Source organism: Girardinichthys multiradiatus, chromosome Y (genome assembly GCF_021462225.1).
Source record: "Girardinichthys multiradiatus isolate DD_20200921_A chromosome Y, DD_fGirMul_XY1, whole genome shotgun sequence".
NCBI lineage: Eukaryota > Metazoa > Chordata > Actinopteri > Cyprinodontiformes > Goodeidae > Girardinichthys > Girardinichthys multiradiatus.
The window spans coordinates 20,786,995-20,804,756 of NC_061818.1; the positions used below are offsets into that span (position 1 = coordinate 20,786,995).

The 17,762-nt window shown below is 39.1% G+C and overlaps 1 protein-coding gene across 1 annotated transcript in view; it reads right to left on the reverse strand.

Moving 5' to 3' along the window:
- Window positions 1–17,762, reverse strand: part of LOC124864077 (brain-specific angiogenesis inhibitor 1-associated protein 2-like protein 1) — a 50,901-nt gene that overhangs the window by 6,049 nt on the left and 27,090 nt on the right. Inside the window, exons 7-12 of the mRNA XM_047358699.1 lie at window positions 12,209–12,361; window positions 11,423–11,578; window positions 9,975–10,098; window positions 9,174–9,390; window positions 2,077–2,139; window positions 987–1,194 (exon numbers count right to left, since the gene is read on the reverse strand). Coding sequence (XP_047214655.1) covers window positions 987–1,194; window positions 2,077–2,139; window positions 9,174–9,390; window positions 9,975–10,098; window positions 11,423–11,578; window positions 12,209–12,361 — 921 coding nt within the window. The remainder of the gene's footprint in view (window positions 1–986; window positions 1,195–2,076; window positions 2,140–9,173; window positions 9,391–9,974; window positions 10,099–11,422; window positions 11,579–12,208; window positions 12,362–17,762) is intronic.

The following is a 17,762-nucleotide window of genomic DNA, read 5'->3' on the forward strand; positions in this document are numbered from 1 at the left end:
TATTAATTTTAATGTTTTGTTCCACTTTACAAAAAAGCTACTTTGTGCAAATCTTTTACATAAAATACCCCAAAAAACATTTAATTTGTGGTTGTAATTTGACAAAAGGAAATTTATCAATTTGCTTTCTTATTTGCAAGATAACACTGGCCTCTCCCATTCCTCTTTGTTGCTCTGCCTCCTTTTCTTCAGAAGAGGCTAATCTACAGACAGCCTGATGACTATACTAACTAAAAGTACCAGTGATTGACATTCGTTCTTCCTGGTTCTGCCAGGTAATAGTCCCTGAAAAACTGGATTCTTGCAAGTTTAATATGAGTCACAAGATTAATGCAATTTAAGGGAGGTAAGATGTATTTTTTTAGATTGCTCATCTTGTGCCTTAGTGTAAAGAGAAGGTGACAACTTCCTAAAGAATGACAAAAACCTATCTGGATTTACGCCTCCCGTTGCTTTAACACCTACAGTAGGAGCAGTTAAATTATCTCAGCACAGAAATAAAGTGAGAATCAAAAAACAATAAAAGGTGAAACAATAAGTATCTGCAATGATAAAATATCTATACAGTATACAGCTTGTTGAATCCCAATAATTGATTGTGTATTGACATGCTACACTGAGTATATCTGTGTGTGTTCAGGTTTCCTGGACAGACACATAAAGCTCATCTGACACCACCTACACACACACATGTACCTTCATCAGCAGTCAAGATATGGCTGTACAGCTGAGGGTGCTGTAGCCCGATGCTGCAGATATCAAGTGAGACATAAACTTTACAAAGCCAACTGGGCAAACAAAGGAGAAAACTTTGGCAGAACACAGCAGATTAGATTGTTCTGTATACAGCGTCATTCTCAACACAGCCGTTTTTTAAACTCTTGGCTTAACTGCATAAGACTCGACATTTTAAACAGGACTTCTTTAAAAGCTGTGAAAATGTCAGAGAAATGGCCGCTGACCAAGTCTCCCGCCCGCTGACTCACCGTGTTCTGATCAGAGGATGTGGAGGACGCTGCTGAAGGTGTGGGGGAGTGCTGGTGGTTATTTGTGGTGACGCTTGCGGCGGACAAGGCGTTGCTCTTTACGTTGAAGTAGTCTGTCGGGGGGAGCACCATCGTCGCCTCGTCTGTCTCCGTGTCTTGATGGTGGAGGTTTACCACACTTCTGCTGCGGTGGGGGGCGGCAGTTTCACTACAGAGAAACAGGTGGAGGAGGAGAAGTGTGATAAGAAAAGAAAGAGAAAAATTTTACTGTCAAGGGACTGAAGCTATTTGCCGACAATGATGAGAAGAATGTTTGCAGGCGTTAAATGAATCTTTTAAACCTAAAAACCATGTACCAACTGTCAAGCATGGTGGTGGCAGGATCATGCTCAGGGTATATTTTGCCTAGGGGTACTGGTTTACTGCACAAAGCCTACAGAATAACGAGTAGAGGTATACCTCCACATTTTTCATTGTCATGTCAAATTAACAACTAAATGATTGAAACTTGGACACAATTGGAGGTTCAAACAAGGTAACGATCCCAAAAAAAACAAAACTGTTTATGGAATGAATATAGCAAGCTAACGATCATCTGCAACTTGATAAGGCAGATTTATTTAAATATTACAGAGGGCATATGTAGAAATTTCAGATAGCACTGTACATATAATTCTGACACTGCATGGATTTGACACAATTCAGGATAAATTCAAACTTCATTCATTCCTTCATTTAAATTATGGCAAATTATGGCATTTATGGTGACGATGAGTTTGCATATTAAAACTCTGACTGGAACTCTAATATTTAGCCAACCAACAACGCAAATGAACCTAATAAATTAGAACATCATGAATTAGCTGCCTCAAAGGAAACTTTCTGTCTTGCATTCATTTGATCCCTTTTCCCAGAAGGAAACTTTAAGACGATAGGAATCAAAAGTTGAGCAACAGGAGAGAGCCCAAAGGATTAGAAAGGTTATCACTTCAATAGGAGTAACTAGAGGAAATGCAGTCAACAATACAGCTGGCTGCAACATGAAACCCACTGGTGTGTGTGTGCTAGCTGGAATGCAGAGTCCCCTTACCTGTTGTTATTCACGAGTGGCTCGGTGAGAGCGCGGCAGTAAGATGAAGGGAACCAGCCCCTCCTGAAACACAGAAACAAGAAAGGCGACTCAGAAAATAATGTCTGTCTTCCCCATCATCTCAGTTTACACATAAAGTGTATTCAGAATAACTGCTGACGACCCACCTCCATTGTTCTATTATACAAAGGATCCAAAGATTAGAAGAAAAAGATAGAGAAGTAGTGACAAAAATTATTAGCATATTGACCCATTAACAACCGTTTGTAATGAATTAGATTTAATCTCCACAGGTTTAATGAGTCAATTCGTGAGCCTGGTTTCTATGTCTGTTTGAAATCCATGCAACCATTTGTTCCTTCCCACACACAAACCAAAATAAACTTGACATTATTTTTCCAACGGAAAGGCGAATGTAAAGCACAGTCAAAATGGTCAGCTCTAAGCTTGGAAATCTGCATATGGATATTCAAGAGATGTAACATAAAGGGACAAAATGCTTGACACAGGAAGCTTTTTGGTTTCTGTTTATAGAGCGCCTGCAGCCACAGCATTATCATCCAATCAGCTTGGAACAGGCAGGAAGGTAAACACAGAAGGAAAAGACAGTGCCAGAGCCACAACATTTCAAAGTTTAGCTTTCTTAATTAAACTCAGAACATGGACCTGCATATAGATTAAAAGGCCTGTTTGGCTATTGCCCCCCAAATATTGACTGATGCCCCCAACTCCAGTATTTAAACATAAAAAAAAAAGGTTACTGTAGCTTTAACAAAACTCAGAATAGACCAAGGCATTTAAATGTTATAAGCAAAGTGACCCAAAGCTAGTCAGTGTTAAGGTGTGTTTGTGATTGTGCTACCATGGTGCACATTTGTTTTTAATCAGTGTGTGAATTTACCTCTCCCTGACTTTGGATGATGGTTAATATTTAAGTTTGAGGTTTGGAGAACTGGCATTTCCTTTGTGTGTCTATGATATGATGTATTACTGAGTCAGACTCTTGAACAAATGCTTATATTTACTTAGGGTCTGGTGTTCACAAAATAAAAAAAAAAAAAAAATGTATATACCTGAAAATCAGTTTCTGTTGACACTAAACAAGTTCAATGAAACGGCATACTGTTGCAACTAATCGTGATTCCTGGACAAATACAGGTCCTTCTCAAAAAATTAGCATATTGTGATAAAGTTAATTATTTTCTATAATGTCATAATGAAAATTTAACATTCATATATTTTAGATTCATTGCACACTAACTGAAATATTTCAGGTCTTTTATTGTCTTAATACGGATGATTTTGGCATACAGCTCATGAAAACCCTAAATTCCTATCTCACAAAATTAGCATATTTCATCCGACCAATAAAAGAAAAGTGTTTTTAATACAAAAAACGTCAACCTTCAAATAATCATGTACAGTTATGCACTCAATACTTGGTCGGGAATCCTTTTGCAGAAATGACTGCTTCAATGCGGCGTGGCATGGAGGCAATCAGCCTGTGGCACTGAGGTCTTATGGAGGCCCAGGATGCTTCGATAGCGGCCTTTAGCTCATCCAGAGTGTTGGGTCTTGAGTCTCTCAACGTTCTCTTCACAATATCCCACAGATTCTCTATGGGGTTCAGGTCAGGAGAGTTGGCAGACCAATTGAGCACAGTGATACCATGGTCAGTAAACCATTTACCAGTGGTTTTGGCACTGTGAGCAGGTGCCAGGTCGTGCTGAAAAATGAAATCTTCATCTCCATAAAGCTTTTCAGCAGATGGAAGCATGAAGTGCTCCAAAATCTCCTGATAGCTAGCTGCATTGACCCTGCCCTTGATAAAACACAGTGGACCAACACCAGCAGCTGACACGGCACCCCAGACCATCACTGACTGTGGGTACTTGACACTGGACTTCTGGCATTTTGGCATTTCCTTCTTCCCAGTCTTCCTCCAGACTCTGGCACCTTGATTTCCGAATGACATGCAGAATTTGCTTTCATCCGAAAAAAGTACTTTGGACCACTGAGCAACAGTCCAGTGCTGCTTCTCTGTAGCCCAGGTCTGGGGAATGCGGCACCTGTAACCCATTTCCTGCACACGCCTGTGCACGGTGGCTCTGGATGTTTCTACTCCAGACTCAGTCCACTGCTTCCGCAGGTCCCCCAAGGTCTGGAATCGGACCTTCTCCACAATCTTCCTCAGGGTCCGGTCACCTCTTCTCATTGTGCAGCGTTTTCTGCTACACTTTTTTCTTCCCACAGACTTCCCACTGAGGTGCCTTGATACAGCACTCTGGGAACAGCCTATTCGTTCAGAAATTTCTTTCTGTGTCTTACCCTCTTGCTTGAGGGTGTCAATAGTGGCCTTCTGGACAGCAGTCAGGTCGGCAGTCTTACCCATGATTGGGGTTTTGAGTGATGAACCAGGCTGGGAGTTTTAAAGGCCTCAGGAATCTTTTGCAGGTGTTTAGAGTTAACTCGTTGATTCAGATGATTAGGTTCATAGCTCGTTTAGAGACCCTTTTAATGATATGCTAATTTTGTGAGATAGGAATTTTGGGTTTTCATGAGCTGTATGCCAAAATCATCCGTATTAAGACAATAAAAGACCTGAAATATTTCAGTTAGTGTGCAATGAATCTAAAATATATGAATGTTAAATTTTCATTATGACATTATGGAAAATAATTAACTTTATCACAATATGCTAATTTTTTGAGAAGGACCTGTAAGCACAATACTATTGCCACTGCTCAGATGATTAGACCCTGGAAAGAAATGTCTTACAGGGTTTTTGTTTAAATCATATTTTAGAGGCAGAAATGTTGAAAGCTTGAAACAAAACAACATTACATCCAGATCTACAGTTTTTAAAACAAAAATGAAAACACATTTTCGGACATTAAAAGAGCCTGATGAGCCTCACCTCTCTAAATTAGATGAGGTGATTAACATATATGGAAAATAATGTGTCTAAACCCATAGAGCCTGACTGCCTTTCGTAAACAGAAAAAAATATTGTTTTCTAGATCAGAAAAAAACCTTCCTAATGAAATATTTCAAATGGGGTTCGAGTGCTCATTTGAGACACAGAAAAAGGATGGAGTGAGCACTCTTACTTTACCAAGAGCTTCTATACGTAGGAAAAGCATGTGAGCTTCATGAAAGTAAATAGGTTACTGCTGGGAAAACGTTTTACCCCAGAATTATGAAACGGCTGGAAAATTGGCTTCAATGGATAAACATAACGAAGATGTTGGGTGAGCTCACAAACACAGTTCATGTCACAGTGACAACCAATAGCTTCACCAGAGTCAACAGCCAGATTATTAAAGGAGCCATTTGGCGTTCCATACGTCACAAGTCATACTCCTAAGACAACCTTTGTTTGCATTCTTGGCAGTCTTTCATGTTTTTGCTTTTTTTTAAACAAATATGTTTCTAATTTGGGTGTAGGCATCAATAAAACTATTATGAGCTAAAAGTCTTGAACACAACTGAGAGGTTTAGAAAAAGATGACAAGTCCAAGACAGATTTCATAATTAGGCTAATACGGTCATGTCTATCAGCTGCAAAGTTTCTAATAAATCTAACATTTTTCAGTCTATTAACACCACTAGTATATCTGACAATTTTAGGCATCTCATGATCAGCTGGAGGGAAACATTTGTCAGTGCTGATTTATTCTGAAAGGATAAGAACAGCCAACCACCCAAAACCATCAAACTCCAGTCTCCTGTGAGACACGCTGCTCTGATAGACATGATGAGGGACAACTTCCAGGCCTTTGAGCAGCAACCAGAACAAAGTTTTCTTTGAAGACAGCGGCCGCACATTTGAGAGCAATTCTGAAAGATTTTTTTTTGTCAGGTAATTTCCCCTGATTGTAGCAGAGATCAAGTCTAATGAACGATTAAAATTCAGACGCACGTTCCTGGGATTCAGAACAAATCTTTGTCTAAAAGTCAGACATCAAAGAAATAGAGGGAGAACAGGCTTTGTTGTTGATATTCTGTGTGGGGGAAACAGGTGGTGTTCTGAACTTCTTTCTCAGCCTCACTCAAGCCTCGTGCTGTACAAGTCCTTCTCAAAAAATTTGCATATTGTGATAAAGTTCATTATTTTCTATAATGTAATGATGAAAATTTAACATTCATATATTTTAGATTCATTGCACACTAACTGAAATATTTCAGGTCTTTTATTGTCTTAATATGGATGATTGTGGCATACAGCTCATGAAAACCCAAAATTCCTATCTCACAAAATTAGCATATTTCATCCGACCAATAAAAGAAAAGTGTTTTTAATACAAAAAACGTCAACCTTCAAATAATCATGTACAGTTATGCACTCAATACTTGGTCGGGAATCCTTTTGCAGAAATGACTGCTTCAATGCGGCGTGGCATGGAGGCAATCAGCCTGTGGCACTGCTGAGGTCTTATGGAGGCCCAGGATGCTTCGATAGCGGCCTTTAGCTCATCCAGAGTGTTGGGTCTTGAGTCTCTCAACGTTCTCTTCACAATATCCCACAGATTCTCTATGGGGTTCAGGTCAGGAGAGTTGGCAGGCCAATTGAGCTCAGTGATACCATGGTCAGTAAACCATTTACCAGTGGTTTTGGCACTGTGAGCAGGTGCCAGGTCGTGCTGAAAAATGAAATCTTCATCTCCATAAAGCTTTTCAGCAGATGGAAGCATGAAGTGCTCCAAAATCTCCTGATAGCTAGCTGCATTGACCCTGCCCTTGATAAAACACAGTGGACCAACACCAGCAGCTGACAAGGCACCCCAGACCATCACTGACTGTGGGTACTTGACACTGGACTTCTGGCATTTTGGCATTTCCTTCTCCCCAGTCTTCCTCCAGACTCTGGCACCTTGATTTCCGAATGACATGCAGAATTTGCTTTCATCCGAAAAAAGTACTTTGGACCACTGAGCAACAGTCCAGTGCTGCTTCTCTGTAGCCCAGGTCAGGTGCTTCTGCCGCTGTTTCTGGTTCAAAAGTGGCTTGACCTGGGGAATGCGGCACCTGTAGCCCATTTCCTGCACACGCCTGTGCACGGTGGCTCTGGATGTTTCTACTCCAGACTCAGTCCACTGCTTCCGCAGGTCCCCCAAGGTCTGGAATCGGCCCTTCTCCACAATCTTCCTCAGGGTCCGGTCACCTCTTCTCGTTGTGCAGCGTTTTCTGCCACACTTTTTCCTTCCCACAGACTTCCCACTGAGGTGCCTTGATACAGCACTCTGGGAACAGCCTATTCGTTCAGAAATTTCTTTCTGTGTCTTACCCTCTTGCTTGAGGGTGTCAATAGTGGCCTTCTGGACAGCAGTCAGGTCGGCAGTCTTACCCATGATTGGGGTTTTGAGTGATGAACCAGGCTGGGAGTTTTAAAGGCCTCAGGAATCTTTTGCAGGTGTTTAGAGTTAACTCGTTGATTCAGATGATTAGGTTCATAGCTCGTTTAGAGACCCTTTTAATGATATGCTAATTTTGTGAGATAGGAATTTTGGGTTTTCATGAGCTGTATGCCAAAATCATCCGTATTAAGACAATAAAAGACCTGAAATATTTCAGTTAGTGTGCAATGAATCTAAAATATATGAATGTTAAATTTTCATCATTACATTATAGAAAATAATGAACTTTATCACAATATGCTAATTTTTTGAGAAGGACCTGTACATCCTACCCTCCAGCCAAGCTTCTACTTTTTCCCTTTTCTGTCGGGTTTCCAGATCAGCCACTACAGGCACATAGAATTATGTGAGGAAAGAAACTTGGTCATAATAATAATTCTAATAATAAGAAGAAGACAAGAGGCCAACTGAGGGCGGAGAAGATCATTACTCAAATTCAAACCCAGCTTACACATGGCACCAACGTTCATCCTGAGCAATCTGATCATGTTCAGGCAGTTCCAAGTACAGGTGGGAAAAACTCAAGACTCATTCAGGATAATTTCTTCAGACCACCTTTCATCTGCATTAATTTAGCAGCATGAATACAGTCTGGTTGGAGAAACATTGAAGGAACACTCACCCACTGGACGTGGCTCCCCTCAAGCAACAGAGGTATTATTCTAGATAACTACTGGTTTAGAAAATCCTTTGTAAGCAGTTACCAGCTAGCTAAGATAATATTTTTTTAAAACAAGAAGTCTGTCTGTCCCACGTTTGAATGTTATTGATCAGAGGATTGTGGAAGTTGTGGATAAGTTAGTCTTCATTATGTGCTGTTTATTCCGACCAGCTTTGGAGCTGACTGTAACTTTCCACTCTGAGTCTTTTAAAAAGACAGATGTGACAAAATATAAGACCAATTGACAAAGATTTTCTTTTTATTTAAAGCAATGAATAATGTGGCCACGTGTGTATTCCACGTAAAACAGGTAACAGATCTGATTACTCGGGACAGATTTTGAAGCTTGGTGTGGCTCGATGGGCTTTCCTTAGTTTACTTATACCTGAATCAGCCGGGGTGCAGATTAGAACCAGATACGAACACGGGCCTCATAAAAGGGTGGAGGAAAAGAAGTGCCTAATCATGACACAGTTAGTGAGACATGGTTCATCGTGGCTCACGATGACACATTTATGAAGAGGCAGGTAGTCATGAGAGCAAATTAAAAGACAATGTAAGAAGTTTAACTTCATAACATCTTTTTTCAATGAGATGATCTCTTTTTCAACACCCAGGTACAGCACATCCATCAGAAAATATTAAACAGACATGTCAATGTGGAGGGCCTGAAAAGCCATAACTATTTCCATCTATAACATAAACGACACTATTACAATTAATGGTGAGTTTACGGTGATAACTGAACTGGAAAAAGTTAATTAATGGTCACTAATTGGTCTATTTAAAAAAAAAGTTAATTTCTGTATTTTTTTTGAAGATCCGTATCCATTTTTGGTGCGAAAGCCTTAAAATCTAACCTAAAAAATGAGTGTTGGGAAGTAAAAAAAAAAAACGTTCAGCATGTCCTTGTCAAGTCACACCCTTTCACTCATCTTTTTTAGATTTTGGATAAACTACACCAAAAACTGTTTGGAAACTCACATCTGCCAAATGGACAACATGCAGTTAAGACTCACTTTCCATTCTTTTCCATCTCGCCGTACATCCAACCATCCCTCTCGTCAGGGATGAGCAGGAGAATGACGTCCCCCTCTTCAAAGCTGAGCAAGGTGCTGTTGTTGCCAGCATTGTGGGGAAAGATGGTCCGCACCCTTGGCCTCTTCGCTAAGCTGTTGAGGCCCGTGGCGACAGACACAGACCTAGCAAGACTGTTTTCCTCGCCATTTTCATGTTCTGGGGGAGAAAAGGAGCAAGACAGGTTAAAAATGGCGAACATACAAGAACATGAAGAAAGAAATTTGCATCACATAGCCTATGTTAGTTTTTATGGTGTTGACGTTTAGCATATTATTTTGCGCTGAACACAGCGCACAGCTGTAGTAATTGTTATTAATAATTTTGCAGATATCTGATCTTAGGTAAAAGAACTTGATAAACTCAGATTCGATAAGAGCAAAAACTCAAAGAAGGATTAAAGTGTGGATTACAGTTTATCCTCTGGGGGCCGTGAATCTGCTTTAACAGTAAATTGTCCTAAAACAAATCCACAATTACATACAGGCAACTATTTTGTAAAGGTGGAAGGCTTGTAAACATAAAAAAAGAGAAAGGATAACATAATCAAAAACAACTGCAGACAAAAAAAATTGCTGTAGGGAAAATTACTACAAATCACCTTTAAGCAGCACTTATATTATACTTCCCTCTACTGAAACGTATGGACTGTAAGCCACAACAGAAGAGAAAGGAATATTAATAATAAAAAAAACAAAAAAACCTGTATACATAAAACAAGTTCACATTAAAAGCTAAATTACCTGTGCTGTTTTTGGTAGGAGTATGAGCAGTCAAACTGTTGGTGGTGCTGTCGTGGTGGTCGAACATATTAGCCAGAGGGCTAGTGTGAGCCTTCAGAGGTGGAGCCGGGGGAGCAGCCACGCTCTGCCACAGAATAAATCAACCACATTAGCAATCTGGCATTTAAAGGTGGTAATGCCACTCTGGTAATGGCATTTAAACATAGTGGCGGAATTTACACAGCTTAAACAAAGTTACTGGCTCTAATTCTGAGGTTAATTCAAATTGTAATGGTTCTTATCTTTGTTTACAACAAGGGTCAAGGGAAAAAGTTAGGTGTTTAGGAAACCTAAAATATTCTGCAAAAGCAAATCAGAAGAAGGCAAATAAAATAAATATAAAGTGTTGCACTGTATTGAAGACAAAAAGTGCCACTATTCCCTTAGGTAATTAAGTAAGTATTTATTTACAGTATGTGATAGCTTAAAATAAAATTGGAGACACAAGCATTAAATATATTAATCTCATTCTTCAATACATAATTAATTGTGCATTAATTCATTAAATGGTAAAATCATTTAATCATCAATTCATTCAGTATTTATTTCAGCAGCAGCACAGTATGGATATTTTTTTAATCTGGTATTATTGTCTATCAAAGCCAGTGAGCGGGGCTAACACTGCTATAGACAAGGTTGTTGGGCCGCAGTCGGGTTTCTGAGCTGAGAAGAGAAGCTTTTAGGTCAGACTCAGTGGCTGTTTAAATTATTTCAGACTGTAGAACTGCAAATATTGAAATAACATACTTGATTTTATTATATGACGAATTACATTTTTAATGAAAGATTTCCACATTGAGTGACATGGAAATATTAAATTCTGTAATTACTAAAGTATTGACATATTTCAGTAATTAAAGTATTTGTTTTTATATTTGTTCCCAATTTTCTTTAAATTATCCTATGTATAAATATTTAATGCCTCATTTTATTTATCAGATAACGGCACATAATGATCCAAATGGATTGCATCAATTCACACAAAGCCTAGGTTCTTAAAAAACGTTTTTTTTTTTTTGTGGAACTGCTTTGGGTACTTAGAAATGTGTATTTTCATAATAGTTCCTTTTTACAGTTAAGTTTTGATTTCCAACCAGAAGCACCCAACCCTTTTTGCAGACCAACAGAACAGCAGAGGGCTTGACTAAAATGTCTCCACAATCTGATTGTTGTTTGCTGTTAGAACACTATTATTCAGTTTCATCATTCATGTCTTTATGCAACACAAAGTGGTATTTATATCACTTCATCTATCAGTATTATATACACCCACACCTGCTGAAAACTCCTCACTGAGAGGTGTAATTATATTTTTTCCATCCTGCATTGATGAGATATTGTTTTACTACTTGCTCAGTACACACAAAAATTCAACACTTCAACTTGTGCGTTTATTCATCCTGTCATACCATGCTGTGTCGTGATGGGGTGGGGGAAGGCAGCGGTGCGATGGTGACTGGCTTCCGCAGTTCATCAATCATGGACAAAACGCTGTCAGGCATGTTGGTCGCATCGTTGCACTGGTCCTGCCAGCTGTTCAGCTTTGTTAACAGTATGTCTCTGGCCTGTCCATCAGCCATGCAACGGAGAAAAGATCATTAAAAAAAATATATAAAATCATTAGTAATCAGTAAAACAGTAAACACATCCTAATCCCTTAGGCAACACTGCATACTGTGATTCATGGGATTGTGGGCTTTGGGGCAAACTGTTACAATGTTTGAGGAAAAAAACAAAAGCGGGGTTTGATTAAAAAGAGGCACAAACATTGTGGTGCTTTAAAATGGCCTCTATTAAAGACACAATGCTAATTTGCCTCTTTTAGTTGAAATCTCATTCATCTACACATTTTTTGTGACAACTGAAATAAACGATGGCAGATTTTTGGGACATAAACAAAAAATAAATCTTTTCACATAAACTGTGTTTATATGAAAAAAGAAGCACTACAGAATTAACATAAGTGTATAAAATGAAAAAAACAGGTTACAAATTCTACATTTGCAGATGATGTCTTAATGTATATACTGATAAAGGAGCTCCTATAGATAGATACACACACACACACACACACACACAAGATCACATAACATCCTATCTTTATTTCAGTTGCCATTCAGTGATGCTTAGAACTTTTTGTCACACTAGTGGGTTTATTCCAAAGAAAAATAAAGACTTTAAATGGTGTATTTTACCTTGTCATGGTAAGTAGCAAAGTGATAGGTTAGCATGCAGTGTTTGTCAACAAGAAAACAGAAGCGTCTCTTCTCCTCCATCAAAGCCTCCTTACAGCCATCTGCGAGGAACAACTGCATCTCCGTCTGCCGAACTGTCATAGCTTCCAGCATCTGACAACAAGCAAACATCTATGAATTCCAGTTTCTTCAAATATGTATAAATCTGCATGCAGGGTGGTACAGATTTAACTATAGTTCAGTGCCGTTAGTAGTAGTATACCCTAGTGTCACACATCTCTACTTTAAGTCTGATAAAAGCCATAGACCAAGCAGCACTTTCAACAATGCCTCTATGTCCTCCATTGTTATGTTGCGTTTGTGTCGCATACAACTCTGGTCACGCTACTTTTAAGATTGTGGGGCTGTCCAAATTGATGTGGTACACGTGTAATTGAAAACAACCTGTGTAGAATGTACGTGGCTCGTTTCTGACCTGTTTGTGTACACTTAAATGTACAAAAAGAAAAGCTGTGTTTGTTCATAAAGTAAGAAAAAAGTTGAAACATTTCTGCTAAACAAAAAAAAACTATTTTACTGAATACTTGAAATACTGGCTTTGTCAAAAAAAAAAAATTTATATATATATATATATATATATATATATATATATATATATATATATATACAGGTCCTTCTCAAAATATTAGCATATTGTGATAAAGTTCATTATTTTCCATAATGTCATGTTGAAAATTTAACATTCATATATTTTAGATTCATTGCACACTAACTGAAATATTTCAGGTCTTTTATTGTCTTAATACGGATGATTTTGGCATACAGCTCATGAAAACCCAAAATTCCTATCTCACAAAATTAGCATATTTCATCCGACCAATAAAAGAAAAGTGTTTTTAATACAAAAAACGTCAACCTTCAAATAATCATGTACAGTTATGCACTCAATACTTGGTCGGGAATCCTTTTGCAGAAATGACTGCTTCAATGCGGCGTGGCATGGAGGCAATCAGCCTGTGGCACTGCTGAGGTCTTATGGAGGCCCAGGATGCTTCGATAGCGGCCTTTAGCTCATCCAGAGTGTTGGGTCTTGAGTCTCTCAACGTTCTCTTCACAATATCCCACAGATTCTCTATGGGGTTCAGGTCAGGAGAGTTGGCAGGCCAATTGAGCACAGTGATACCATGGTCAGTAAACCATTTACCAGTGGTTTTGGCACTGTGAGCAGGTGCCAGGTCGTGCTGAAAAATGAAATCTTCATCTCCATAAAGCTTTTCAGCAGATGGAAGCATGAAGTGCTCCAAAATCTCCTGATAGCTAGCTGCATTGACCCTGCCCTTGATAAAACACAGTGGACCAACACCAGCAGCTGACACGGCACCCCAGACCATCACTGACTGTGGGTACTTGACACTGGACTTCTGGCATTTTGGCATTTCCTTCTCCCCAGTCTTCCTCCAGACTCTGGCACCTTGATTTCCGAATGACATGCAGAATTTGCTTTCATCCGAAAAAAGTACTTTGGACCACTGAGCAACAGTCCAGTGCTGCTTCTCTGTAGCCCAGGTCTGGGGAATGCGGCACCTGTAGCCCATTTCCTGCACACGCCTGTGCACGGTGGCTCTGGATGTTTCTACTCCAGACTCAGTCCACTGCTTCCGCAGGTCCCCCAAGGTCTGGAATCGGCCCTTCTCCACAATCTTCCTCAGGGTCCGGTCACCTCTTCTCGCTGTGGAGCGTTTTCTGCCACACTTTTTCCTTCCCACAGACTTCCCCCTGAGGTGCCTTGATACAGCACTCTGGGAACAGCCTATTTGTTCAGAAATTTCTTTCTGTGTCTTACCCTCTTGCTTGAGGGTGTCAATAGTGGCCTTCTGGACAGCAGTCAGGTCGGCAGTCTTACCCATGATTGAGGTTTTGAGTGATGAACCAGGCTGGGAGTTTTAAAGGCCTCAGGAATCTTTTGCAGGTGTTTAGAGTTAACTCGTTGATTCAGATGATTAGGTTCATAGCTCGTTTAGAGACCCTTTAAATGATATGCTAATTTTGTGAGATTAGCTAAGACTGCAAGGGAAGCTCAGCTTCCCCTAAAATGTCAAAAAATAAGTGATCAAATATATACTGTTGTGTGTTCATGTCATTGACTAAATATGCGCTACAACGCGCTCAACTATTGTTCAGAATCAGCTTCTTATCACTGGTAACAACGCGGCTTTCCTCTCACTCATTCCTGCAGCTTCACAGTGCTTTAAACAGTGAGTTCAATAGCAAAGCAAAAATGTTGGGCTTTGTCCCGCCCATTGGACGCTCAGCGTCTCTGGGGGTCTATGGGGCAGTGGGCTGGCCTCGGCTGGCCCGGACGCTCAGCTTCTGCATGATGATTGGATGATCTGTCTGAGGCTGAATCCTGTTTTGATTGACAGCGTAATCATATATATATATATATATATATAAAATGTATATATAATGTTGTTTTTTTCTTATTTGAAAAGGTAAGAGAAGAAAACTTGCAATAAAAAACAAGGAAACTGAAAAACACCTGGAATCCTGACTGATTAAATTAATTTATTCAACACTTAAGAACTCAGTTAGGTCACAGAATGACACAGGTTGTGCATAAAAGGGTTAAACACGCAATTTCTATTAGGTACACTGTCTTATCTTGGCCCGCACATGGTCAGCAGCCACTAAAACCTTTTGATTGTTGATATATACACAAACTTAACAAGGGTGTATTACATGAAAGCAGCAAGGCTCTTTTCTTAAAAATCCTAATCTCTCTCATGCAGGGGAACAGGTATTGTTAGTTTACAGTTTCCTTTAGTGACATACTGTGCTGAAAGTAGTATTTAGAGAAAGAGAAGGAGCAGCAGGAGCATGAAGAGAGAACAGTACAAATCCCATGAACGGAGGGACAGCGTTATCTTCACTGACAGACAGGGACTGACAGAGGTCATAGTGGGTCACTGAAAGGATCCAGTTGCAGCATGCATGTGAAAGCAAATCCAACAGTCCAATTCTGTTATATTTCACAGATTATATAGTTTTTAACAGTTTAGACACAATCAATCTTCATAGCTACTTTGGAGATCCATATCTCATCTAAACTGGCTGAAACTGGCACACCCTTAACGGCTACTAACACACGCCTGCTCCATTTCAGCAATTCTCTGCTAATTCCTTTAATGATGAAGGATGATATTTACTTGGAAAGTAAGGTGGCTCAAGACCTCTAATGTGTCAAACGCAAACAGGAATAATCAGCTGATGGAAACATGGAAGCTGGTTACAGTGCCTTGCAAAAGTATTCATACCTATAGAACTCTTTTCACCTTTTGTCATGTTACAACCAAAAACTTTAATGGTTTTATCAATTTTATGTGATAAACCAACACAAAGTACTGTATAACTGAAGTGGAAGCAAAAGGATGGCTGTGCATAAAAAAGAAAAATTAAAATATGAAAACTTTGGCATACAGTCCCTGCATAAAATTCAGTGAAATAAATCGCCTTCAGAAGTCACCTAATTACTGAATGAAGTCCATCTGTGTGTAATTTATTCTCAGTATGAACACAGATGCTGTGTGAAGGCCACAGTGGTTTGTGAGAGACCATTAGTGAACAAACAAATAATTCATATGAATGAAGATTCAGAAATGTATACATACAGAAATGTATTAAAGAGGAAAATGGTGGCTTTTAAAACTGACCCTAATTACAAATAACCTAAATACACTGATTTACAGTCAAAATTCTGGACTTCATTTTGTTTTCAGACAAGAAAAGCATTCAAATATGTGAATGAGAGCAGGGCCTAGATTAACAACTGATTTTTATTTCCATCTTCTTCCTGTTTGTGTATGTTTCAAGTGATGATGATGAAGTGCAGGATTATGAAGTGTTTAACTGAAGCAGAGAAGCAATGTCAGCTTTATTGCAACCACTCGCCAAAACATGCTAAAATCTGTGTTTTTTTTTAACGCTCTCCGAGTTGTGAGGATAGCAGCACTCACTCTACCATAAGTCTCCTACTTCGTATCCAAGTAAGGGCTTCAGTCGCCACCCCTTACAAGCAGCAAAGATCTACACATCACCCGGGGTCAGGTTGTGACCCGGCTTGGCTGTCAAAGGGAAAATACTCCCCCTGGCTGTACAAGACTGATTTTAATAAGTATGTGTGTAAAAACATATTTAACAGATGAGGATGGAGAGAAGCAAATAAAGATATAAAAAATTTGAAACATGGAGAGAAACAAGTAGATAAAGGAAGAAAGATGTTGACAGGCATTTAAGTACACAGAAAAATATAAGACAATGACATTTTTTTAAAGGAACGCTCAGTGAAATATGTGGAAATCGATTAGATTCCTCCCCTAGGATGACATTCAGCACTGATATGAATGATGTGAATAACTGCAAATAGGCCCCTCAGTTTCTGCTAAATGAATATATGATATACTTCACATATATTACGTGAGTAAATGTGGCAAGTTTTGGATAAGAAAAATACAATGCCTGAAAAGATTAACCTTTTTTTTCCCTTTCTGTGAGAAAATGTGATACCCATCTTGACTAGTTTTGATCCTTACTACAGAAAAAAGCTAAAGCCATTATTCTGGAGAGGATTTCTTCCAGCATTTTGATGTTGTTTGTTCTTTATTCCTCTAATCCGCTGCACTCTGTCTGATTGTTCACTTTGAAGAAATTTTAATGTCTGGTGAATCATCCAGTATCGTTTTACAGCTCTGATGCACTGTCTACCTGTCTTCTTGCCCATCAGGGTGTGTTTCTGAGTCACCAAGATCCCACAAACTGGCTTTAAATTAAATAGGCGACCACAGCAACAAGGACACAAATTCACTCAGGTCCTGGTGGGGAGGTCAGGAAAGTGAAAAGTAGTAAGTCAAACTCCAGAAGAAAATACTTCCTCATATTTTCTGAATGACGTTGGCTTGAAGAAAAATTTTTATTTAGTTGAAGAAAACCATTTCAGGGATGCAACTCAATAGTTACCCATTCTAAAATAATTACTTAGTAGTTTTATTTTTATTTTAAGTAACATCATTCACAGTTTCTGTGACCTAAACGACTTAAAGCCCTGTTTTTTCTAAAGATCATAAACTTAAAACAAACAAACAACAACAACAAAAAACAATAAAAACAATCTTTATCCAGAAACAAACAAGAGTTTTTTGGGCACTGGATGCTACTAAGTAAAATACTCTAACAATAAAATAAATATCTAAATATATTCAGTTAAGTAGAATCCTTTAAAAAGTATTCTTTTAAAAGTATTTTAGTTGAGCCCATCCCTCCGCTAGTGTGAGGTAGGGTGAACTGTGTTCAGGGAATACACAAAACCCTTTAAGAGCACAAATAAAATCCATTCACAAAAACCAGGCAAACAGGCTGCTTGACGAGATCAATGGGAAGCAGGTTATGTAGGATTTTGATGCTGCCGTGCTGTCAGGGAATCTGCTTTAAAATGAAAGTTACCGTTCTACGGAATCAGTGCGAGGGTGTGGCGATATAACCAGCAGAAATGAATTAACAT